At 45.2% G+C, this 26,540-nt stretch overlaps 1 protein-coding gene across 2 annotated transcripts; it reads left to right on the top strand.

The window, feature by feature from the left end:
* The first annotated feature begins 702 nt into the window (after positions 1-702).
* Positions 703-25,159, top strand: LOC311105045 (TBC1 domain family member 9B-like). Of its 2 annotated transcripts, XM_084147031.1 has the most exons (22): positions 703-955; positions 4,940-5,050; positions 5,226-5,344; positions 5,614-5,842; positions 6,178-6,436; positions 6,763-6,970; positions 7,875-8,072; positions 8,585-8,755; positions 9,329-9,479; positions 14,168-14,382; positions 17,375-17,492; positions 17,738-18,023; positions 18,290-18,419; positions 18,658-18,756; positions 19,060-19,128; positions 19,570-19,810; positions 20,065-20,130; positions 22,273-22,344; positions 22,772-22,822; positions 23,436-23,495; positions 23,623-23,714; positions 23,818-25,159. In XM_084147031.1, the coding sequence occupies exons 1-22, from the start codon at positions 838-840 to the stop codon at positions 24,448-24,450; spliced, it is 3,696 nt and encodes a 1,231-aa protein (XP_084003157.1). In that variant the 5' UTR covers positions 703-837; the 3' UTR covers positions 24,451-25,159. The 2 variants fall into 2 exon arrangements, with proteins under 2 accessions (XP_084003157.1, XP_084003158.1); XM_084147032.1 differs by lacking the exon at positions 22,772-22,822.
* The last annotated feature ends 1,381 nt before the right edge of the window (positions 25,160-26,540 follow it).

Genomic DNA, 26,540 nt, shown 5'->3' with positions numbered 1-26,540 from the left:
AGTACGCATTTCACTGTAATGTCTACACCTGTTGTATTCGACGCATGTGGCAAATAAAATGTGATTTGATTTGATTTGATTCTTTTTGATTGCCACATTAGAAGCTAATTAGCATTTCCTTTTTTGGGGGGGGGGGGGGGGGGGTAAACACAGGCGAATATATTGATAAAAGTCACCTTGTCCTAGAGCGATTTATACAGTTATCAAAACGTCACGCCAGGGTATGCCTACATGAATCACAGCCCTTATTTGAAGTGTTTCTAAAATCCCTATGGGAAAAATGAATGTGGAAAAACGATTGGAACCAATTACCTGTTTGAACGCTAGGTTTTATTGGTATTTATTGGTACTCATGCTGTGGTACTCTTTCCGCAACGACAACAACAACAACAATTGGGAACTCGGAAATCTCCGACTTCTGAGCGTTCAAAACAACTGACAACTCGGAAAATAACAAGCTCCAACTGGGAACAGTCATCCAACCTGTTTCTAGAGCTTCGACTTTCCGACCTGGAGATCACTGACTTTTTCCGAGTTCCCAGTTGTTTTAAACGTGTAATCTATGTAGGCCTACAGGGATGTGCATTTTGATCAAAATTATTGCAGTGACAGTGATCACGTCATGCAGCGACGCAACGTACAGTGGGCGTGTTTTCGAGCATGTAGGAAGCGACCAGTTTCGGAGACACAACAGAGCAGACAGCTGCGCAGACGGACTGCCTGTGGACATGAACTCAAAACAGCAGGCAACACGTCTGCAAAACAGGCCTGTGTAAAGTCTGTTAACGTACACGGTGCAGCCTAATAAGTGCGTCATTTGGAAAAAGGTAATTCAAAATGTGGATAACTCCGGAGGAGGTATTGCTTGCTAACGCTCTGTGGGTGAGCGAAAGGGCGAACCCCTTCTTCATTCTCCAGCGGAGAAAGGGCCATGGCAAAGGAGGGGGCATCACTGGTAACTATGAAATTCAATTTTTTGGTGTAACTGCTTTCTGAAAAATGTAATTTGTGTTGGCTAATGTCTTGCATTAGTAATGAGGGCTTTAGTATAGCTAACTAGCAGGCTTGGGTGTTAGCATGCTACCTAGCGCACAGGCTAGCTGTTGTGTTGACGTGGAAAAAGTGGAGCTAACTAGCTAACGTTAGCATTGTTTCCGAGGTGGAAAACCATTTTTCCCAGTCGGAGCCCCTTTTTTTCCCCAGAGTTCCCAGTTGTCATGAACGCACAGATGTCTGAACTTGGAGATTTTTGAGTTCCTAGTTGTTTTGAACGCGGTAGAAGTATGTGCATTTTCTCACATGCATCGCTAAACAGTAACGTTACACAGCTAGTAGACTATTGCTGCATTCATGAGAACTTGGAACTCAGCCAAAAGGCAACGGTCCACTTTTTCCAAAAACTTCACCCCTACTGTCACAGACTCATCTTTTTCCTGACAGTCGGTGCAAGCCTCGAGATCCGAGAACTTCACCACACCTACCACCTCCGATACTTCGCCCTCATACACGTCCATTTCTCCTCCTGTCTTCAGCTCACTTTGCTTACACTTTCTACTTTCTTCTTTAACAAACCATCTACCTTTCCCCGCAATTTTTAACCCACTGCACACGCTCTTCCTCCCTCTCTCTCTTAGGCCTCCTCTACCTCTTTTTCCCACCATTCCTCCTCCATATTCCAAGTATTTTCGATAATACTGCACTTCTACTGACATAGGTCTTGTTCTTGCCTTCTCAAGGGACACCATTTAACCGTCTGTCACAATCTCAGTACAATCAGCACCTCACATGACCTCACCCCGGCAGAATGTTGTCTACCACTTCCCTCATCTATCTATTCTTTGTGTCCAACTCAGGCCTCTTTCTAGAACTTCGACTTTTCAAACTGAAGATCACTGACATGATTCAACCTCGTTTTTTTCAGTAAATAAGTATTTGGTCACCTACAAACAAGCAAGATTTCTGGCTCTCACAGACCTGTAACTCGTTACCTGTATTAATGGCACCTGTTTGAACTTGTTATCAGTATAAAAGACACCTGTCCACAACCTCAAACAGTCACACTCCAAACTCCACTATGGCCAAGACCAAAGAGCTGTCAAAGGACACCAGAAACAAAATTGTAGACCTGCACCAGGCTGGGAAGACTGAATCTGCAATAGGTAAGCAGCTTGGTTTGAAGAAATCAACTGTGGGAGCAATTATTAGGAAATGGAAGACATACAAGACCACTGATAATCTCCCTCGATCTGGGGCTCCACGCAAGATCTCACCCCGTGGGGTCAAAATGATCATAAGAACGGTGAGCAAAAATCACAGAACCACACGGGGGGACCTAGTGAATGACCTGCAGAGAGCTGGGACCAAAGTAACAAAGCCTACCATCAGTAACGCACTACGCCGCCAGGGACTCAAATCCTGCAGTGCCAGATGTGTCCCCCTGCTTAAGCCAGTACATGTCCAGGCCCGTCTGAGGTTTGCTAGAGTGCATTTGGATGATCCAGAAGAGGATTGGGAGAATGTCAGATGAAACCTAAATATAACTTTTTGGTAAAAACTCAACTCGTCGTGTTTGGAGGACAAAGAATGCTGAGTTGCATCCAAAGAACACCATACCTACTGTGAAGCATGGGGGTGGAAACATCATGCTTTGGGGCTGTTTTTCTGCAACGGGATCAGGATGACTGATCCGTGTAAAGGAAAGAATGAATGGGGCCATGTATCGTGAGATTTTGAGTGAAAACCTCCTTCCATCAGCAAGGGCATTGAAGATGAAACGTGGCTGGGTCTTTCAGCATGACAATGATCCCAAACACACCGCCCGGGCAACGAAGGAGTGGCTTCGTAAGAAGCATTTCAAGGTCCTGGAGTGGCCTAGCCAGTCTCCAGATCTCAACCCCATAGAAAGTCTTTGGAGGGAGTTGAAAGTCCGTGTTGCCCAGTGACAGCCCCAAAACATCACTGCTCTAGTGGAGATCTGCATGGAGGAATGGGCCAAAATACCAGCAACAGTGTGTGAAAACCTTGTGAAGACTTACAGAAAAAATGTGACCTGTGTCATTGCCAACAAAGGGTATATAACAAAGTATTGAGAAACTTTTGTTATTGACCAAATACTTATTTTCCACCATAATTTGCAAATAAATTCATTAAAAATCCTACAATGTGATTTTCTGGATTTTTTTTTCTCATTTTGTCTGTCATAGTTGACGTGTACCTATGATGAAAATTACAGGCCTCTCTCATATTTTTAAGTGGGAGAACTTGCACAATTGGTGGCTGACTAAATACTTTTTCCCCCACTGTATATCCATAGTAAAACGAGTCCTATATCGACATAACCTGAAAGGCCGCTCAGCAAGGAAGAAGCCACTGCTCCAAAACCGCCATAAAAAAGCCAGACTACGGTTTGCAACTGCACATGGGGACAAAGATCGTACTTTTTGGAGAAATGTCCTCTGGTCTGATGAAACAAAAATATAACTTTTTGGCCATAATGACCATCGTTATGTTTGGAGGAAAAAGGGGGTGGCTTGCAAGCCGAAGAACACCATCCCAACCGTGAAGCATGGGGGTGGCAGCATCATGCTGTGGGGGTACTTTACTGCAGGAGGGACTGTTGCACTTCACAAAATAGATGGCATCATGAGTAAGGAAAATTATGTGGATATATTGAAGCAACATCTCAAGACATCAGTCAGGAAGTTAAAGCTTGGTCGCAAATGGGTCTTCCAAATGGACATTGACCCCAAACATACTTCCAAAGTTGTGGCAAAATGGCTTAAGGACAACAAAGTCAAGGTATTGGAGTGGCCATCACAAAGCCCTGACCTCAATCCTATAGAAAGTGTGTGGGCAGAACTGAAAAAGCGTGTGCGAGCAAGGAGGCCTACAAACCTGACTCAGTTACACCAGCTCTGTCAGGAGGAATGGGGCAAAATCCACCCAATTCATTGTGGGAAGGCTACCCAAAACGTTTGACCCAAGTTAAACAATTTAAAGGCAACGCTACCAAATACTAATTGAGTGTATATAAACTTCTGACCCACTGGGAATGTGATGAATGAAATAAAAGCTGAAATAATTCATTCTCTCTACTATTATACTGACATTTCACTTTCTTAAAATAAAGTGGTGATCCTAACTGACCTAAGACGGGGAATTTTTACTAGGATTAAATGTCAGGAATTGTGAAAAACTGAGTTTAAATGTATTTGGCTAAGGTGTATGTAAACTTCCGACTTCAACTGTAGATAACGTTAGCTGTCTCCCGTAATAAAGGGAATAACAATGGCATGTAATGGAAAAACTATTTCATATTAAATAACTCTTTAGGCTAGGAAGCTATCTAGTCCAACACTCATCATTTAGTTAGATTTGTACTGAATTAGATAGTCAAGTCTCATTTTAGGTGACTCAACACAAGTGGCCTTTCATTCACAAGGATTTATGATGTTTCCCTTTAATTCAGATATCTCTCCCTCAAGTCCTTGTCTAAAGGCTACAGCACCACTGCAGCTGTGTTGGCTTTCTATCTGGATGACTGCTTTTGCTGACGAGTTCTAGGAACATACGCCAGGTCTTAGACTAGCCTACAGTAAATAACCCGCCACGTACGACAGTAAAATGTAGGCAATGAAATAGTACATCATGTAGAAATTCTTGAGGTGTGTGCGCGTGCGTACACACACGTGAGTTTCAATGCATGTCTGTATTATCTGACATTGGGCCTCAACAGGCGTTGGACTTCCTCACGCAACCTAAATAAAATGGATGTCAGTTCATATCTAGGCCAAATAACCTTTGTTAACCCAGAAAGTAGATTAAAAGTCACCCATGCAAAGTTAGGACTCCTCCAGCCAGCTATTTTAATATTTTGCATGGTTGACCTGTAGTCTCCAATTGGGATTCATGCCTAATTTGTTGTGCTGTTTTTCTTTAGGGTTGTTGGTGGGCACCATGGATGTGGTCCTGGACTCCAGTGCCAGAGTGGCTCCCTATAGGATCCTGCACCAGACAGGGGACTCCCAGATCTTCTGGAGCATCGCGTGTGGTGGGTACAAAACCATGCCACGACACCTCTGAATATTCTGGGATAGCCAAACTGTTTTGAAGCTAGCTTATTTAAATAAAACGATAAAAAGCACTAGGCCTATATAAATGCGATCCATTATCATCAGGTCTAAAGAGACCTCTCCTTGATGTGGGGAAATACTGTGTTTTCCCAGGCTCCTCCCGGAAGGAGATCACAGAGCACTGGGAGTGGCTGGAGACCAACCTGCTCCAGACGCTCTCCATCTTCGACAATGACGAAGACATCACCACCTTCGTCAAGGGGAAGATCTCGGTAGGCACTGCTGCCACAAAGCATAGTTCAACCTCATAGAATTAGAACACATTCCAATTCTATGGTCAAACCTTGGGTTAGTCTATGTCTTAATTGTTGCTCCCGTGTTATGTAAGCTGCTGACTCAGTTCCTCTATTAAGAGCAGATCTATGCGTCATTGTCACATTGACTGAAATCCACACGATCTGGAAAATGTCATTCTAAGTGATGTGTTCATGCACATTGGCACAGAATCTGAACTCCCTCTTCTTCCACTCTTTCTATCTAGGGCATCATCGCAGAGGAGAACAAGAGCAAAGCGGCCCAGGAGGACGAGGACTCCGGCAAGTTCCGCGAGGCCGAGCAGAAGATGAGAAAGCTGTTTGGCATGCCCGGCGAGGAGAAGCTGGTCAACTACTACTCGTGTAGCTACTGGAAAGGCCGTGTGCCCCGCCAGGGCTGGGTCTACCTCAGCGTCAACCACCTCTGCTTCTACTCCTTCCTCCTGGGGAAAGAAGGTGAGTGTGTGTGTGTGTGCTCGCCCGCCCGACATGCATAGAATGTGTGTGAGCATGCGTCTGAGAATGAATGAAATGGGCAGTATATGGGCAGCGATCTTAAGAGAATGGGGGCTTAGAGAGAGTGTGTGAAAGGACATACAGTGTTGTGTTTGTGCGTGTGTTGAGGTAGCCCCACTTCAGCAGCTACCCCCAGCAAATTGAATTCTCTCAAATGGATTTCTATGAAATCTACCTCTTTCTTCCTCTCTACTGTACACCTTCTATCTCTCTCCCTCTTATCCCTCTCTCTGTCTTCCTTTCTCTCTCCTCCCGTCCCCCCTCTCCCCTTATAGTGACTCTGGTGGTGCAGTGGACAGAGGTGACCCGTCTTGAGAAGAACGCCACGCTGGTGTTCCCGGAGAGCGTGCGGGTGAGCACGCGGCACACAGAGCACTACTTCTCCATGTTCCTCAACATCAACGACACCTTCAAGCTCATGGAGCAGCTGGCCACCATCGCCATGCGCCAGCTGCTGGACAACGAGGGCTTTGCCGCCGACCGCTCGCTGCCCAAGGCGTGCAAGACGCTCAAGAACGTCTCGGCACTCAAGAGGTACGAGGTTTCAAGGTTCAAGAGAGATGAGTCAGGAATTTCATTCTTTTTCTGACCATAATTGATGTTTTCACTGAAATGGAGGGTTCTTCCAAGAACTTGCTTGTTCAACCTCCAGAGAACAGGGGTAGGCAATTCAGGTCCTGAAAGGCAGCAGGGTGTGTATTGTTCCTCCTAACACACCAGATTTCATAATAATGGTCCTCAATTTTCTGCATCTCACCGATACATAACTTTGAAGACATTATTTTTTTTCATGTGTACATATTTACCGTATCTGTACTAATTTATTCCTCTCCTGTCTCACTATTGGATATCAACTTCAGGGACCTGGACGCACGGGCCAAGAACGAGCGCTACAGGGCGCTGTTCCGCCTGACCCCGGACGAGCGCCTGGACGGACACACAGACTGCACGCTGTGGACGCCCTTCGCCAAGATGCACATCGTGGGCCAGCTGTTTGTCTCCAACAACTACATCTGCTTCTGCAGCCGTGAGGAGGACCTCTGTCAACTCATCATCCCCCTCAGAGAGGTACCTACACACACACAACACAAGCATGCCCTTTTCTTTCGTTTCCGGCATCCTGCCTCTCTGTCTCTCTCTCTGTCTCTTTCCCTATATCCTGCCTCTCTGTCTCTCTCTCTGTCTCTTTCCCTATATCCTGCCTCTCTGTCTCTCTCTCTGTCTCTTTCCCTATATTCTGCCTCTCTGTCTGTCTCTTTCCCTATATCCTGCCTCTGTCTCTCTCTTTCCCTATATCCTATCTCTCTGTCTCTTTCCCTATATCCTGCCTCTCTTTCCCTATATCCTGCCTCTTTCCCTATATCCTGCCTCTGTCTCTCTCTTTCCCTATATCCTGCCTCTCTCTTTCCCTATATCCTGCCTCTGTTTCTCTCTTTCCCTATATCCTGCCTCTGTCTCTCTCTTTTCCTATATCCTGCCTCTGTCTCTCTCTTTCCCTATATCCTGCCTCTGTCTCTCTCTTTCCCTATATCCTGCCTCTGTCTCTCTCTTTCCCTATATCCTGCCTCTCTGTCTCTCTCTCTCTTTATCCTGTCTCTTTCCCTATATCCTGTCTCTCTCTCTTTCCCTATATCCTGCCTCTCTGTCTCTCTCTTTCCCTATATCCTATCTCTCTCTCTTTCCCTATATCCTGTCTCTCTCTCTGTCTCTTTCCCTATATCCTGTCTCTTTCCCTATATCCTGCCTCCCTCTTTCTCGCGTTTTCTTTCTGGCAATCTTTTTCACTCTCACTTTCTCACCCTCTGTCTATCTGTCTTTCTTTTTTCACGGGTGACATAACATACCCTCGTGGGATGTGCCTAATGTTCTTAAAGTTGTACATTAGATCAATAAGTAAATAAACAAAGCACTCTCCCCTCCCCTTTCTCTCTCTCTCTCTCTCCCCATCGTTCTCCTCCCTCCTTCTCTCTAGGTGTCCATTGTGGAGAAGGCAGACAGCAGCAGCGTCTTGCCCTGCCCCGTGTCCATCAGCACCAAGAACAAGATGACCTTCCTCTTCGCCAACCTCAAAGACCGTGACTTCCTGGTCCAGCGCATCTCCGACTTCCTGCAGCGCACACCCGACAAGCTGTGGAGCGACAGCCACCCGCTGGCCCTCAGTAGCTATTCAGTGAGTCAATCAGAGGGGATGTGTGCTGTTTGGGTGGGCCCTTTGAACTGTCAGTCACACTCTGTCGTGAAAGAGTAGGGTTGCAAAATTCTGATAACTTTCCCCAAATTTCCTGAAATCCTGGTAGGAAGATTCCAGATTTCCTGCTTATTCACTCCTGATTCTGTGAATGTTCCAACTGTGATTTCTGGAAAGCCTGGGAATTTGTGGAAAGTTACTGTGATTTTTGCGACCCTATGAACGAGATTGTGATACATAATATGGCTTTTTGATGTATTCTGTAATCTTTCCGCTACTTTCTAGATGACATTAATATGATATAACCACTCATTCACGGTCATGCTTTTGGCCGAATGACTTCTTTGAATGCATTCGTTTATTACATACTGTATATCGAAATGTCCTTATATTCTCTCCCACCTTACTTATTTTTTTTGCATGACAGGATATCCAGCTGTTATGTTTTAGCTCATAATACCCCTTTAAATCCACTATCTCCACTTTCTCCCCAGGGTTCTCCCAGCCCCAGTACCACCCCTCTCTCCTCCAGCCTCCCCACACCCACGGGTGCAGCAGGGGAACCGTCCCAGGGTCGTCACTACAGCCCCAGCCTGCCAACAGCCACACAGGGCCTGCTCCGCATCTACCAGAAGGACGACCCAGAGGACCACGGACCCAAAGCTGTAAGTCCAACCCCACTCCCAGACCCATGTCAACGGCTTAGACTGTCTTATGCTCTTAGAATATCCTACCCGTTTTTTTTATAGGGTTTTATTATTTCAGTGTGGTCTCTCTGTTTGATGCTTTAGAATGTAGGCTAATGTATGCCGTATCTATGGTTCTGGTCCTATCATGGTTAACATTACATGAGAGGAAATGTTATCTTAGCCAAGTGTATGCATAGGCAAGCTTGAAATTTGACACTTGAAGGCCACCATCTGTTCATCTATCTAGCTAGCTCTGCTTTAGGTTCCCAAACTCAAGGATTGTAAATCAGGCCTGGCTCATTGGAAACGGTGCCCGCATCGACATTCGTTGTCTTAGTAGTAGCTCTTTGACTCTGTTTGCTTTGCTCATGGTGCCAAAGGAACATGGACACCATGGCCTTACAGCATTCTGGTCATTGATCACCAATGTCATTATATTGTTATAACAGACCTTTAGCTTGATGTCTTTTTTTGGGGGGGGGGTCATACTGATATACTGACCCCCCCCCCCCCCCCCCCCACCCCCTTCTATTTCTTTCTCCTTCTCAGACCAAGGAGAAGATGAAAGAGGAGTCGTGGAACATCCACTTCTTTGAGTTTGGCAGGGGTGTGTGTATGTACCGTACCTCGAAGACCAGAGAGCTGGTGCTCAACGGGATCCCTGAGAGCCTCCGAGGGGAGCTATGGCTGCTCTTCTCAGGTAGACATCTTGTTTTCTACAATTTAATTTCTAGAACTTTCTCAGCCTATATCTCCCCAAAGAGTAAATGCTTTTCATGGCAGGTTTTGGGTTAGCCCACATAGAAACCATGCTCCATTTAGCAAATGTCTTAACTGGAGCATCCAATATGCAGTCATTGCACTCAGTTTTTCTGATGGAAGTCACGATACGTTCCTAAACTTCTGCTTTGGCTGTGTAGTCTATATGTGGCCCATGGTTCCAACCACTAGGCCACTCCTACTCTAGCACAGATGCACTATGTCTTTGGGCTGTTTTTGGCAGCACCTCTGTGGGGTTTCAAACCACCAACCACCAACCACAACCACAAGTAGGTATCATTGCAGAGGAACTCTTCCCTCCAAATGGTTTCTGTTCTTGTACCAGTTCTCAAATACACCACTAAGCACCTACAGACTAGCTTTGAGGGTTAAAGTTTGGTTTAGGTGGAGCTAGCAGAAAGCCAATAGGCCTGTACTGTGAAGTCAACAGAATTGTAGATTGTAAAGGTCAGGTAGATCATTTACCAAATAGAAACAAATACATGCAATAATAGCCTGTAAGGTTTCTTCAAACATGATGATTTTGAATGGCAGCATTTGAAGGTTGAATATACACTATATATACAAAAGTATGTGGACACCCCTTCAAATGAATGGATTCGGCTATTTCAGCCACACCTGTTTCTGACAGGTGTATAAAATCGAGCACACAGCCATGCAATCTCCATAGACAGACATTGGCAGTAGAATGGCCTTACTGAAGAGCACAGTGATTTTCAATGTGGCACTGTCATAGGATGCCACCTTTCCAACTAGTTAGTTCGTAGCACGTAAAAATCATCTGTCCTCGTTTGCAAGACTCACTACCAAGTTCCAAACTGCCGCTGGAAGCAACGTCAGCACAATAACTGTTTGTCGGGAGCTTCATGAAATGGGTTTCTATGGCCGAGCAGCTGCACACAAGCCTAAGATCACCATGCGCAATGCCAAGTGTCGGCTGGAGTGGTGTAAAGCTCGCCGCAATTGGACTCTGGAGCAGTGGAAACACGTTCTGTGGAGTGATGAATCACGCTTCACCATCTGGCAGTCCGACAGACGAATCTGGGTTTGACGGATGCCAACAGTAAAGTTTGGTGGAGGAGGAATAATGGTCTGGGGCTGTTTTTCATGGTTCGGGCTAGGCCCCATAGTTCCAGTGAAGGGAAATCTTAACCCTACAGCATACAATGACATTCTAGACGATTCTGTGCTTCCAACTTTGTTGCAACAGTTTAGGGAAAGCCCTTTCCTGTTTCAGCATGACAATGCCCCTGTGCACAAAGCAAGGTCCATACAGAAATGGTTTGTCGAGATCGGTATGGAATAACTTAAGTAGCCTGCACAGAGCCCTTACCTCAACCCCATCAGACGCCTTTGGGATTAATTGGAACGCCGACTGCGAGCCAGGCCTAATCGCCCAACATCAGTGCCCGACCTCACTAACGCTCTTGTGGCTGAATGGAAGCAAGTCCCCGCAGCAATGTTCCAACATCTAGTGGAAAGCCTTTCCAGAAGAGTGGAGGCTGTTATAGCAGCAAAGTGTGGACCAACTCCATATTAATGCCCATGATTTTGGAATGAGATGTTCAACGAGCAGAATATTCTAGCCTAGGCTACATTTATTTTGAAAAGATGCATCTGTGAATACAGGCTTTAAAAATTAAACAAATAAAAAGTGCAATGAAGAACCATTCAGACTATTTTTGTTTTCGTTATATTAACCTACCTTAAGGTTTCTGGCAAGAAACACAAGCATGTTCACCTTTTCTGGCTTTAATAGACTACGGAGTGGGGTAACAATTTTGCCTACTGAAAACACGTTCAGACGGAACGCTTTTTGCACAGATTCAGAGGTATTTGAGGGCGATGTTGGCCAAGAGCGGAAAGCGACCCTCATTCCCTCTCCACGATGCCAGTGGGTCATCATCTCCTCCGATTACATCTTAGAGAAGGTAGGATGTGAGCTCTGCGCTGGCCCACTGTTGCGCACTGAGTGTGACTGTTTGCTTAGTTCTCCCAAGAAGACTGCTCAGTGATGTCTTCTATTGTGAACATGCACACTCTATCAGTGGAAATTGTCCGAAATCACCATTGAAAGGGTCTCGTATCACACTGTAGCCTACAACGTTTGGTTCCAAATCACCATTCAAAATTATCGGTACCACATTGGTTGATATTTATTTATTTGCACACAAGAAAATACAATATTGGTAAGATGATTTCCACATTGTAGTCTAATGAATAGACTTTAAAATCGGTGGTTTGTGCATGACACAGGCTGCATTACAGATCGTTTACTGCATTGCAACGCAGCGCTGCCCCAAGTAAAATAAAAATAGATGATACAATCGTATCTCGACAATGTTTGGATGGGACGATGTGTCATTCCAGACATCGCCCAACCCTAGTGTAAAGCTCGCTGCCATTGGACTCTGGAGCAGTGGAAACGTGTTCTCTGTAGTGATGAATCACACCTTAAACTTATTTGCACTGTAATTTATTTGGTTAATTTTGTACTTATTTTGTTTACTTTATTTATTTTGTAATTTGTAGCCTATTCAAATGTGTGTTATTCTTTTAATAGGCAACATTTATTTTTTGTTACTGCTTATCGAAATTGCTGCTGTGGGAGCTTATGTAATGCCCCTTGCACAATTCAAGGATAGGAATAAACACTTCCACAATAATCTAAATATCTGTTTAGAAGTTTAACAATTAACATTTACTGCACATTTTATTGACAGTAGCCTAGTGTAGGCCTATATTATTGGCTGTTTGGTTTGCAAGGATTTTCCGGTGGCACACAATTTGTTTCTCCTAAAGCTTTGGTCAGGTGGAGGCCAGAAACTTATACGGGTTGTTTAAACTTCTCATTCTATTATTCTGTCTTGCAATTGTCGGTTCTCTCTCTCACATGATTACCATATCATGTTTTTATTTAGGCAATTCGCAAACACAACTTTCTGAGATGGAACTCTGTTACTGGCCTCCTAGATTCATTTGAAAGTTGATCATGAAAGATATGCTTAGACCAACAAGTGACATTCAAATAAAATGGGGATTGGGACAAAAAGGGAATTTTAAGCTTTTAAAACAAGCCAGAGATCGTAGTGTCCGCAGCAAAAGGCCCATGATCATCCGACATTGGAGAGGTGAGCGAGATAAATGTTACCTGACATTTTGCGCATCTTTTGGCACACTCCGCTCCATCTACAATCATTGTAGGCCTACTCTTGCATTATGTTAATAGTAGGATAAGTCTACCTACATATTTATAGAAAAAGGCTATGGCGAATAGGAAGGTCATTCGGCGTGTCCCTCGGCTGTGAGCTGCACTGTTTTGCGCTGCCCGACTCCGGCGGTGTCAGTCATGTTCAAATAGGTTAAACTATCGTCTGTAAAAAAAAAAAATATATATATAACTATTGTGTCACATCACAATGTCGTTGCCATCGATGATGTCTTTTAAACATCGTTGATTTATATCGTAGTATCGGCCAACCCTACTTTACACCACTCCAGCCGATGCTTGGCATTGCACATGGTGATCTTAGGCTTGTGTGCGGCTGCTCGGCCATGGAAACCCATTTCATGAAGCTCCAAACGAACAGTTCTTGTGCTGACTTTGCTTCCAGAGGCAGTTTGGAACTCGGTAGTGAGTGTTGCAACCGAGGGCAATTTTTACGCGCCACACGCATCAGGATTCTGCGGTCCCATTCTGTGCGCTTGTGTGGCCTACCACTTCGAAGCTGAGCTCCTAGACATTTCCACTTCACAATAGCAGCACTTACAGTTGACCGGGGCAGCTCTAGCAGGGCAGAATTTTGACCAGCTGACTTGTTGGAAAGGTGGCATCCTATGACGGTACCACTTTGAAAGTCACTGAGCTCTTCAGTAAGGCCTTTCTACTGCCAATGTTTGTCTATGGGGATTGCATGGCTGTGTTCTCAATTTTATACACCTGTCAGCAATGGGTGTGGCTGAAATAGCCGATATATAGTGTATATATAGTGTACATCAGCATTCTGTTGGTCTCGAGGAAAGCACTCACTCCTACCTTGTGACCTGAAGGTAGTGTGTTTGTGTCTCTGTTGCCATGGTGACTAGGGAAGTGTTGTTGTTGCCTCGTGGTGCGACGTCACCAAGCTGACCCCTCCCCTCCGTCATTCCTGTCTGACTCATCTGGGATCAGCTGACCAACTATATTCCTGAGTCATGCGGCCTAGCTAAGCAAGGGTTACGCAATAATGACAACCTAGAAACTGAGCCCTTAGATTGTGTTGCTATGTGGATGTGTTTTCATACTTTGGCTGTGTCCTCTTTGTAAAATGATGAGCACTTAATAAACAAGGCTCAATGACCAGGATTGTGTCCTGCAATGATATCTGGAGTGAGAGTCAATGACTAGTCTGTTTTCAGGAATCCGTCAGCTTTGTGTTTTTCTAGAAAATATGTAAAGTTAGCCCATGTTGTTGTTGATACAAGAAACTACCAGTTATACAATGGTTAGAATCAAAAGGATCTAAACATTAGATCATTTGCTGACTGACATCCATATTGACTGAATCTGCCTTATGATCCATTGAATTAACCCTTTTACTACCATCCATCCATCCATCCCCTCTCCAGGAGCTCAGAATGAGATGGCCACCCACCCTGGCTACTATGCTGAGCTGGTGGAGCAGGCCATGGGCCGCTGTACCCTGGCCACAGAGGAGATCGAGAGGGACCTGCACCGCTCCATGCCCGAGCACCACGCCTTCCAGAATGAGATGGGCATCGCTGCCCTCCGCAGGGTCCTCACCGCCTACGCCTGCCGCAACCCTGGCATAGGATACTGCCAGGTATGCCAACTTGTTTACGTTACTTACTTAGGCTCATCGCTCTCCAGGGAGTATCATAGGCCATCGACGACTCTCCATCACACTCAGTCTTGTTCCATCTTATGCCAGATCTTTTGGTGTCTGCTTCAAGCTCCCGCTGCCAGGTGTTTCTTGGGTGCCCCCCTCTTCCGTTTTCCTTGTGGGTTCCAGGATGGAGCTTGCCTGGTGATGTTGGCAACTTGTTAGGTTCCTTTTTGTTGTTAAACGTTAAAACCAATAAACATGGTCATTGGCTGTGAGACGTTATGAGATTTCTTACACTTTTACCGTTTGTTACTTAGGCCTATTTGTTATATTTAGAAACTTCTCTGTAATGTACAATTGGTTCCAGATAGTGGCCAATTGAGTTGGATGCTTTGAAGTAGTTGAAAGAACTCAATGTAAGGCTAAAGTGGAATTAAATTCCTGGAAAATGCCATCTGAAACAGACTGACTGTTTGAGTTGACTGTGAAACATGAAAAGCTTCAAGCTGATAATGAGATTGGAACTAAGGCCTAGTGTCCTAAGCATTCCCTGGAAATAGTGATTGAATGAAATGAGACAGGGAAACAGGCTTTCCATTAGTAAAATGTGGCACTGGATTTTTTTTTAATTTACAGGACATTTCAGAAATGTACTGGACCCATATGTGTTGGGTGAGTAATCTGATTAAGGCGTCCACCCACGGTGCTCAGAATTACAGAAATCACATTTAGATTATGGTCATTCATATTAACAGGACATGCAAGACGAGGATGCAACGATGTGCAGTTCTTACCGAATTCTGATGTGCACTTCGAAGATGTTAGAATAACTGTCCACATTTACTTTTCCTCAGCCAACAATACGCGTAACGAATAGCAAAATCACTAGCTAATGTCAATCTAATATCCCCCATAAAAGTTAACCTATTCTATTGGTCAGCTTGTCGGGAAAGAAACAGCCTATTCCAAACAGACTTTGGGACAGTTGTGGGACGATGGATCCCAAATTCATACAACCTGTAGGCCTAGGCTACATAAAAAATAAAAAATAAAAAATAAAATATCAATGAGTCTGATGCAACAGATCAGAACGTTTAGCTTAAAATGTTGATAAACTTTTATTTCTTCACATTTATAAGCGTAGCAATACGCACAAGGCAGTAGACTACGCGCGAATGTTTGTTCCATAATGCTAATAGCGGTGTAAAAAGGCACATGCCAGTGGTTTCATGTGACAGAGATTAAATTATCCGTTAGAAATGTAGAAAGCGGGGAGCTCTAATATGCAACAACTAGCACGGGCTGCTAATATGACTAGGATTGTGCCTTTGGCTACTGGACGACGAAATAAAGTTTAATATAAAAGAATTGCCTCCACTGATATGGTCTGATTTTGACTAGGCTACTTTGAAGCAAGGTTAAAACGTTCAGGTTCCAAACAATTACCGTATTTTCCGCACTATAAGGCGTACCGGAGTATAAGCCGCAGCAGCTAAATTGAATGATATTGAATGATGTGTACATATATAAGCCGCACTGGACTATAAGCCACAGGTGTTTTAATGTTTAATTACCATATGTAAGGGTTCGTGCACAGAGGGGATTGCCGGGAAAGAGACAAACTGTCTCGCTCTCGTAATGTCTGTCTGTCTTGCTCTCGTTCTGTCTCTCGGTTCCACTTTTACTTTTGCGCGCTACCTGTCTCACTCTTTTCCGGCCTCCAGCTTTTCCTGCTGGAGCCCGCCGCTTAAAGGTGGGGGGCGCGGACCGGTCATAGAGCCCATAGAGTTAAAGTTGGTGGACTGTAACCTGTAAAGTCCATAGATTTAGGAGGTCTTCTAGTGGCCGTTAGCTGTAAAAATCCATAGATTAGCCGCACCGTTATATAAACCGCAGGGTCGAAAAATGGGGAAAAAAAGCGCAGCTTATAGTCCAAAAATTACGGTAAGTATATGTTTTCAAAATGCATACTGTGTCCAGCTCATTGTTTGATATGTTGTAGCAGCAGCGCTCGCGCTGTCTGACAGATTTTCTGCTCAACGGCTCTGTATGCTGTACATGTGTGATAAATAAGATGCATAACGAATATACTGTACACGCACCAATTTAATTCCACTAAATTTTGCAAATGTACCTACAGACGGATAAGCATGACCAGTCAAATGTAATTACATCAACTGGTATTTCCGTCAATGAATAGGCGAAAAAGCATTATTTCACAATGGGATTTTTTCGTCTTCTCCGGGACAATTAGCCGGCGCCAATTTTATTTTCTCATTTTTTTATCAGCCAAAAGCCGCCTATTACCAGCTAGCGGAAACCTTGCAAGGAAACTACTGTAGTCTGGTGGTCTATTCTTTACTGTGAGGCTATTATGTCTGCCTGTTTTCGTCTCTGATTCTTCCTTCTCTTCAGTTTGTCTTGTTGTTAATTCTAAAGTCGAGCAGACGGTATCGGAGCAATGAGGTCTGATGCCAACAGACTTAGAGACAGCTTCTATCTACAAGCAATCAGACTGCTGAACACAAACTGGACTGACCACCTGCTCTGATTCTCCTCACCATAGCACTCATGCACACAACCACACAGAGATAGAGATATATACACACACATACACACATCACAACTGCTGCTACCAGACTCTTATTATACTGCTCAATGTCTACACTTCCCCCCCCTTCCCCAAAACACGTGTAAATATTGGACTATAAATTGTGCCTTCCTGTATTATACTGATGCTAAAATCTTTTCTATTCTATTGCCATTTATTTTATTTTCGTATTCTTATCTTTTATTATTTCTTACTGTCGTTATATTGTCGAGAAAGAACCTGCAAGTAAGCATTTCATTGGACGATGTATACCATGCGAATCCCGTACATACAACTAATAAAACTTGCAACTACAAATTCAGTAAGACAGGAAATGATGTTTGTGATGCTGCACAAGCAGAAGAGTTGTACATAATGATCGACGCCTGTCCTCTCCAGGCGATGAACATTGTGACGTCGGTGCTGCTGCTGTACTGTACAGAGGAGGAGGCCTTCTGGCTGTTGGTGGCTCTGTGTGAGAGGATGCTGCCTGACTACTACAACACAAGGGTTGTGGGTGAGTGACGGCTAGACTGGCAATAGAAAGGCAAAGCCACTAATTACCATAGAAATAGAATGATTTCTGAAGGCTCTAAGAGTGGTAACTCAGTAGTTGGTATGGGCTGGGGTCGATTCAGTTTTGAAAGTGACGTTTCATTGCATGAATTAAATTGTACTTCTCTTCCTAAAATGAATTGACCCCAACCTTGATGCATAGGTTTGGAATGTATGGATGTCTTTTTAATTATCCCCCTCCCCCAGGTGCTCTCGTCGACCAGGGCGTATTTGAGGAGCTGACTCGTGAGTGCCTCCCCCTCCTCTACGAGCACATGCAGGAGCTGGGCGTCATCTCCACCATCTCCCTCTCCTGGTTCCTCACGCTGTTCCTCAGCGTCATGCCCTTCGACAGCGCCGTGCTCCTGGTCGACTGCTTCTTCTACGAGGGCATCAAGGTCATCTTCCAGGTGGCGCTGGCCGTGCTGCACGCCAACATGGACACGCTGCTGGGTTGCACCGACGAGGGAGAGGCCATGACCATACTGGGACGGTGAGTGGGGGGTGGGAGAAACAGATGGAAGGAGGGCAGGGAGGGGCCATTTGCTAGTCTGCACCGACGAGGGAGAGGCCATGACCATACTGGGACGGTGAGTGGGGGGGTGGGAGAAACAGATGGAAGGAGGGCAGGGAGGGGCCATTTGCTAGTCTGCACCGACGAGGGAGAGGCCATGACCATACTGGGACGGTGAGTGAGGGATTTGCCATATTGCGCTGGACTGAGAAATATTGGTTGTTCCCTCTTTTTCTCTCTCTCAGGTACCTGGACAATGTTGTGAACAAGCAGACTGTGTCTCCTCCCATTCCCCACCTCCACGCCCTGTTGACCAGTGGTGATGAACCACCGCCTGAGATTGACGTGTTTCAGCTCATCAAGTCATCCTATGACGTAAGACAAGTGCTCCCAGCATGACTAGTAGAGCCAAATTACTTTTTCACTGAAAATGAATTCCATTCTTAGTTCTTGAAGACAATTCGCTTGTTTACTGAATCGCATAGAACAAGGAGAGATTGATGTAGATTCTACAAATCAGTGACTTTGGGATACATTTGTAACCGACTCTATTGAAAGCTATTTAACTTCTCTAACACCTGCCTTTTCCCTCTGTTTCTGTGTCCCTGAGCAGAAGTTTGGAAGTCTGCGTGCTGATGTCATCGAGCAGATGAGGTTCCAGCAGAGGTTAAAGGTTATCCAATCGCTGGAGGACACCGCGAAGAGGAGCGTGGTGAGTTCATATGTCAAAGAAGTGACCGTGATTGAAGCGCTTGGTGACATTGGTTTCTTTGTCTCGTTGCGTTGATGGTTGTAGTTTGATGTTGACAAATTAATTTCATAGCATTGAGATTACTCTTCATTCCAACCTTCGCTTAATAATGATCTACTGTCGATATCAGATGTATTGAATAGGGGATGTTAAGGTTGGAACAAAAACATGTCCATGCAGGAGTCTTACAGTGCCTACTTGGTCCAATGTGCCATAGCCAGAGGTATTTCTCTGTCTGGTGTAAAGCTGTGTGTCTGTCCACAGGTGAGGGCCATCATGACCGACTCAGCCTTTAGCATCGAGGAGCTAGAGGAACTCTATGTTTTCTTCAAGGTGAGAAATCGGCATAATTATTACCGCCCCTGTGGCTTTTTACACCATTACCTAACACTGGTCTTGAACATTTTATTCATCAAGTTTTCTCTGTTAGCAATGTTCTAAACACAGGTGTGGCAACTTAGTGTGTTGGGTGGTAAATAATAGTTGTTTGTTGTGCCATGTTGGTCATGGTTGTGGTGATGATAACAGGTCACACAGCTGTCACACGTTAGGTGTTGTCCAACCAAGCGAGCTATTATCAATAGACTGAGAACAAAACAAGTTGTGGCTCCTGCTCCAAACAAGTGTAAACCTGAAAGCCTCCAACATAAGCCATCATTATCAAGCCGTTAACTCAAGTCCCTCAACTGTCAAGCACCATTGGACCATCCATTCAATGTTTCAATCAGCTAATACCACCTCTGACCTGCATCCCACTCCCTTTCCACATGGCAGGCCAAGCACATCATGAGCTGCTACTGGGGGGCCAGCAGCACGGCGGCGGAGCGCCACGACCCCAGCCTGCCCTACCTGGAGCAGTACCGCATCGACCTGGGACAGTTCTGCCAGCTGTTCGGGGCCCTGGGCACCTGGCTGTGTGGCACGCACACCGCCACGCTGGCCGCTCGCCACTTCCGCCTGTTGGACAGCAACAAGGACGGCCTCATCAACTTCAAAGAGTTTGTCACAGGCCTGAGTGAGTTTGGAGATTTGAATTAAGGAATTGCAACTTGCTGCTGTTGAAGATAGTAACTGACATGGGTTACAACATTGATGTTTTGGCTGTCGGTTTTGAGTTTCGAGACCAATTATGTGCTAGTTTGTAGAAGGATAAGTCCCAGTGCCTAATTTGACTGGTTGATTATAAGATTATTATTATTATTATTAATTAGCATGGATCCCACCTCTGCTGCCAATTATGTAACTGACCAACCATATGTCTTCCATCAGGTGGGATGTACCACGGAGACATGACAGAGAAACTGAAGTTACTGTATAAACTTCACCTGCCGCCAGGTAAGCAGGGGGAAAACACAACTCTTATGATAAACTCATTGCAGACAATACTGCAGGATATTGACACTCCCATTCTGACTTCTCACTATTTGGCTTCATACACTTTTCACTCAGAAACAGAGTTCTATTGAATCAACAAATGCAGAGGAAGTGAGCCTGCAGTCAGCCAGCAAGCACACACTCTTGTGACCCTGTGTTTTGGGTGGTGTGTTTGTAAAGCGACAGACACCATGTATGCGCATAAGAGAAGAATTGTCTCTCTCAAATCAAATTTTATTTGTCATATGCCTAATACAACATGTGTAGACCTTACCGTGAAATTCTTACTTACAAGCCCTTAACCAACGATGCAGTTTTCAGAAAGAAAACAGTTCAGAAAAATATTTACTAAATAGACTAAAGTGCAAATAGTCTGTGTAGCCATTTGATTAACTGTCAGCAGTCTTATGGCTTGGGAGTAGAAGCTGTTAAGAAGCCTTTTGGACCTAGACTTGGTGCTCCGGTACCGCTTGCTGTGCGGTAGCAGAGAGAACAGTCTTTGACTAGGGTGGCTGGAGTCTTTGGCAATTTTTAGGGCCTTCCTCTGACACCGCCTGGTATAGAGGTCCTAGATGGCAGGAAGCTTGGCCCCAGTGATGTACTGGGCCATACGCACTCCCTCTGTAGCGCATTGTGGTCGGAGGCCGAGCAGTTGCCAAACCATGCGGTGATGCAACCAGTCAGGATGCTCTCGATGGTGCAGCTGTATAACTTTTTGAGGATCTGGGGACCCATGCCAAATCTTTTCAGTCTCCTGAGGGGGAATAGGCGTTGTCGTGCCCTCTTCATGACTGTCTTGGTGATGTGGAAGCCAAGGAACTTGAAGCTCTCAACCTGCTCCTCTACAGCCCCGTCGATGAGAATGGGGTGTGCTTGGCCCTCCTTTTCCTGTAGTCCACGATCATCTCCTTTGTCTTGATCACGTTGAGGGAGAGGTTGTTGTCCTGGCACCACACTGCCAGGTCTCTGACCTCCTCCCTATAGGCTGTCTCATCGTTGTCGGCGATCAGGCCTACCACCGTTGTGTTGTCTGCGAACTTAATGATGGTGTTGGAGTCGTGCTTTGCCACGCAGTCGTGGGTGAACAGGGAGTACAGGAGGGGACTAAGCACGCACCCCTGAGGGGCCCCTGTGTTGAGGATCAGCGTGGCAGATGTGTTGTTGCCTACCCTTACCACCTGGGGGCAGCCCGTCAGGAAGTCCAGGATCCCATTGCAGAGGGAGGTGTTTAGTCCCAGGGTCCTTATTTAAGTGATGAGCTTTGAGGGCACTATGGTGTTGAATGCTGAACTGTAGTCAATGAACAGCATTCTCACGTAGGTGTTCCTTTTGTCCAGGTGGGAAAGGGCAGTGTTGAGTGCAATAGAGATTGTGTCATCTGTGGATCTGTTGGGGCGGTATGCAAATTGGTGTGGGTCTAGGGTTTCTGGGATAATGGTGTTGTGAGCCATGACCAGCCTTTCAAAGAACTTCATGGCTATAGACGTGAGTGCTACGGGTCGGTAGTCATTTAGGCAGGTTACCTTAGTGTTCTTGGGCACAGGGACTATGGTGGTCTGCTTGAAATATGTTGGTATTACAGACTCGGCCAGGGAAAGGTTGAAAATGTCAATGAAGACACTTGCCTGTTGGTCAGCGCATGCTCGGAGTACATGTCCTGGTAATCAGTCTGCGGCCTTGTGAATGTTGACCTGTTTAAAGGTCTTACTCACATCGGCTACGGCGAGCGTGATCACACAGTCGTCCGGAAGAGCTTGTGCTCTCTTGCATGCTTCAGTGTTGCTTGCATCGAAGAGCCCATAGAAGTCGTTTAGCTCGTCTGGTAGACTTGTGTCACTGGGCAGCTTGCAGATGGTCTTCCCTTTTGTAGTCTGTAATAGCCACATCTGACGAGCGTCGGAGCCGGTGTAGTAGGATTCAATCTTAGTACGTACAGTCACTGTAGGGACAACGTCATCAATGTGGGTGTGTTACCATAGTGTTTCAGAGAGGGATCAATTGAGCAGTTTTGGAGAAAATGTGTATGGTGTGGGAATGAGTGACAATGTGTATTTATTATAATAATACATGCTAGTGCTAACATGCTTCTTCTTTCTCTTACAGCATTGTGTCCAGAGGAGGCCGAGTCAGCACTAGAGGCTACACAGTTCTTCACTGACGATGACACTCAACAGGGTACACACACACACACACACACACATTGCTGTTGACTTATGCGTAGAGAATACACTCTTATATTTCTATAGGAGGGAATACACACACACACTTGGTAACCATCTCTCATACTGTAGTTTGCTCACAATGTAAATGTGATATTTGACATGTTGGTGAGATTTTCTACTTGAGGCAATGTGTGGTTCCTACAGTCCTGCTCCCTTGCATGTGTGTGTGTGCATGGAAAACAAATTTCTACTACTTGATTTAACTGATAGAATGTGTGTTCTCATCATCATGGTATTGTTGGATCTGTTTCCTCTCCTCCCTCCCTCACTTGCTTTCTGTCTTGATCTCTCTCTATATTGCTCTTTCTCTTTTATTTCTCTCTCATTTCTATAATCTCTTGCTCTCCCCATCTCGTTTCGTTTTCTTCTCAACGCTCCAGAATCTCCCTTCCTGTCTGATCTGGACTTCCTGGTGCAGGAAGTGACCTCAGGTTTGTCTCTCTGTGACTCTCTGTGTCACGAAGACACGTTTGATCAACAAAATGGTGGCCACGCTGTCTTCAGGCGGAATAGTCAATCTAATATTCCAATAATCTGCCAATTTCTGAAACAATTATTAGTTGTAGTCCATAGAGGACACTCTCTAACCTGTTAATAACCTCCCCATGTGACAGAGCACACAATCATACCAGCAGATTACACAACTTAATACAGAGTGGAGACCCCCCCCCCCCCCCCTCATTTCCTCTCCCTGTCCACTTGGTACAGTCCATTCTGGGCTCTCTTTGGTATGTTCTGGTGTGAATGACATCACATCTCTTTCCCCTTATCTGACCAGCTGTGGTACCTGCATCTCAGAGCTAGGAATTTCCATCCCTGCCTGTTACCCTCCTAGTATCTGTGGGCTAGTTGACTCACCTCATCTTCTGTGAAGTGGATGTCTCACAAACTAACACAAAAATCAAACTAACTGTAATCACCTTCCAATCTCTGTCTAGATAACCCACTTTATTACCTGTCACTCTGTAGTGTGTACACTGGTGTGGATGGTCTGAGTAGTGGTTTTGTGGACATGATGATGGTGGTGGTTGTCTCTGTCTGCAGGAGAGGAGGTTAAAGAGGCTGGGGAAGCGTTGGGAAGTGGAGATGCAGAGGAGAAGAAAGGTGAGCCTCACTCTGCCTATGTTAATTACCTTTCTGCAGTATTGTTATTCTTCCTTGTCCTGCCCTCTGCAGGATTCAAGCGGTATTGCTTTACGTATCCAGTATAAAATTGTGATGTCTGTTTCAGAGGTGAAGGACTATAAGTATTACCTGAGGATGTGGGCCAAGGAGAAGGAGCCCAAGATTGAGACCATTAAAGACCTTCCCAGGATGAACCAGGTACATACCACAGTACTGAGAGATGACCATAACTTGACCACTCATGCACACTTGGAGAAGCCATTTCTGTGAGATCCCCTGTGTGTGTGTGTGTCCCCTACAGGAGCAGTTCATAGAGCTGTGTAAGACCCTGTACAACATGTTCAGCGAGGACCCACTGGAGCAGGAACTCTACCACGCCATCGCCACTGTGGCCAGCCTGCTGCTGCGCATCGGAGAGGTGGGCAAGAAGTTCACCAACAACGGCGCCAAGAAACCAACTGACGCCACCAACACCCAGGCTCCCACCCCCGCCGCTGAACTGCCCCAGCCCGAAAAAGAGGAGTCGAATGGGGAAAGCAGCTCAGGACAGTCCCTGGTCTGTAAGGCCTTGGCGGAGGCCCAGCAGGAAACACCGCCCCAGCAGACGTCGGACGAAGAAGTGAAGGATGACACGTCGGTCTCGTCCTACTCCATGGTGAGCACGGGTTCGCTGCAGTACGAGGATATCGCCGACGACACAGTCCTGATTGGCTGTGCCGGCGACCAGCAGCGGCGAGGCAGCACGCTGGACGGCGATTGGTCCATCACCTTCGAGCAGGTGCTGGCGTCGATGCTCACCGAGCTGCCCCTGGTGGACTACTTTGAGAAGAAGGGAGACATTCAGGCAAGGATGGCCGCCTGTAAAATGCAAAGGGGGGTGGAGAGGCAGGTGAGCTCGTCAAGCGACCACGAGTTGGCCCAGCTCTCGACCTGAGTGGACCTATCCAGAACTCAACACTCGCTGTCATTTCTCAACCGTAGGGGAAACCCATCACTGTCCAACTCGAGTTGCCGTCCTGTCTTGTCTCACTCCCATTTCACAGGGAGCTCTAGACCTGTATCTCTGTTGTGATTGTCATCCTTTTACAGAACCAGATGTGTGTGTGTGTGTGTGTGTGTGTGTGTGTGTGTGTGTATATATAGGAAATATATATATTGAAACAAAGTATTCAGTCTGTAAGCGTTGTCTGCCCAACGGTTCCTACCTTGGATAAAAGCCACATAACCCTAAACATTTAGGGCTGGTTATCCAGAACCAGATTCAACCTAAGCCTGTTCCTAGACTAAAAATCACTTTCAGTAGAGGTTCTCCATTTCGCATGCTTTCTAGTCCAGGACTAAGCTTAATATTGGTCTGGGAAACTTGCCCTTGAAACGAAGTGGCTAATCCAAGGATGGGATGTTGTGCAGAGGAACATTGGTGCAGGATATCAGAGTTATACGTGTTAGTACTCAACTGTATTCATGTAACTATCCCTGTGTCCTTTGTTGCTTCTCTGCACACTGCGGACCACAGTCTAAGCTGTGGATAAAAGCCTTTTACTAGAAGACCTATATGAGACATGTACAAGACATATGAGACATATATACGTTTGTGTGTCTGTGAAATCCACAGCCATCTCAAACTAAAGAAAGAAAGCCTTGCCTTAAAAAAAAGACTTAACTAGATTTTAGATTTCAGAAGAAGATTGTTTTTGTTTTGTGTAGTTTTTTTTTTTAGAGAGAGAACGTTGGCAGAACGTCTGCGTTACCAGCCGTTTCTCTGGCCAGTACTTGCTTTATTAGTCCCATTTCAGCAGTCGGTTATTTAAACTACCTCTGGGTGTGTACTCTTATAGTACAACTCATCATGGTAACACATTGGTGTGGTTTTGGAGAATCCTCTCTCCGCCACTGACTGTCAATTAATCTGCAACCTTCAGATATGCATGGAGCTTCTCTCATTGAGTGACTCGCCTGCCTGTCATATCTTACTAGGACCTGATTGGTACTGTTTTTGTAATGGTAGGTTGGCATATACACAGGGATACTGTAGTGTTGGCATTTTGGGGAGGGACCTCAGTGAGGCTATCTGCAGAGTTGGAGCATCACAACAAACCGCATTGTTTTAATTGAATGCCCTTCTTGAATTTGACCTGCATATCAAACAAGGCAGTATCTCTATTCCCCTAGTTCAAAGCAGACACTCTGGGCACTATCTGTCATTCATCAAATGACCTCAAATATTGTACTATAGTTTTTCCATTACAGTTACTAGGCCTAGCTGTGAGTTAGTTTTATATTTGTATTCGTGACGGAGTTAAATAGACCACCTGTAAGTGGTCGATGGTTACACCTGCAATGCACCGCTTCTGTCATTTCAGAATAGCAGTAAGTAAACATTTCCTGCAAGCAAATACTATTTTAACAGATTCCCATGAAATGTCAGTCTCAAACACTTGCTAAAACGCCATGTAATGCTTTTCCTTCACACCAATAGGAGTCCCAAGCTGTAAATTACTGCAAATCATTTCCGAATTATCTTCTATCGTTCAAAGCTTTTAAATGTATTAATGTTGTTTCTTGATAATAATATAGCCTCAAATTGGTCTCATGTTATGAAGGTATTGGGAAAACAGTGTTACTCTCCTCCTGAATATTCATAACCTAGTTTTAACAGAGATAAGCTTCATACACAGTATTTTGATTGACTACACACCCATATTGGTCACAAACATAGATATTTTGCAATTCTACAGAATTCTTCATGTCCACTTTCATCAACAGCTATTTTTTACGTTTGGCCAGAAAAAGTATATTTAAGAACCCATTGTCTTTAAACCATTCGGCTCCCCTACTTCAGAAGAAACTGGACAGATGTAAGCAATATGGTAGCTCCAGTGCTGATGAGATTCAGGGATTATCTGTCATATTGCTCACACCTATCTAGTTCCTTCAGAACTTCTGATTTGAAAAACACTAGAGAAGTAGGAGTTAAGGATTGTTAGACAAGGCTATAGGGTCCTCACAGTTTTAGTTTCCATT

This window comes from Coregonus lavaretus (assembly GCF_964263955.1).
Source record: "Coregonus lavaretus genome assembly, chromosome: 29".
In the NCBI taxonomy this organism is placed as follows: domain Eukaryota; kingdom Metazoa; phylum Chordata; class Actinopteri; order Salmoniformes; family Salmonidae; genus Coregonus; species Coregonus lavaretus.
The sequence above is the reverse complement of the archived record's forward strand: the minus strand, read 5'-3'. Positions and strand labels throughout refer to the sequence as shown.

Bases quoted from the DNA above. Each gene is read 5' to 3' on its own strand.
- LOC311105045 (XM_084147031.1), top strand. From the start codon at position 838: ATGTGGATAACTCCGGAGGAGGTATTGCTTGCTAACGCTCTGTGGGTG. The intron at 14,383-17,374 runs GTATGCCAACTT...TGTCCTCTCCAG, and splicing joins CTGGCATAGGATACTGCCAG to GCGATGAACATTGTGACGTC. The intron at 23,496-23,622 runs GTGAGCCTCACT...TGTCTGTTTCAG, and splicing joins AGATGCAGAGGAGAAGAAAG to AGGTGAAGGACTATAAGTAT.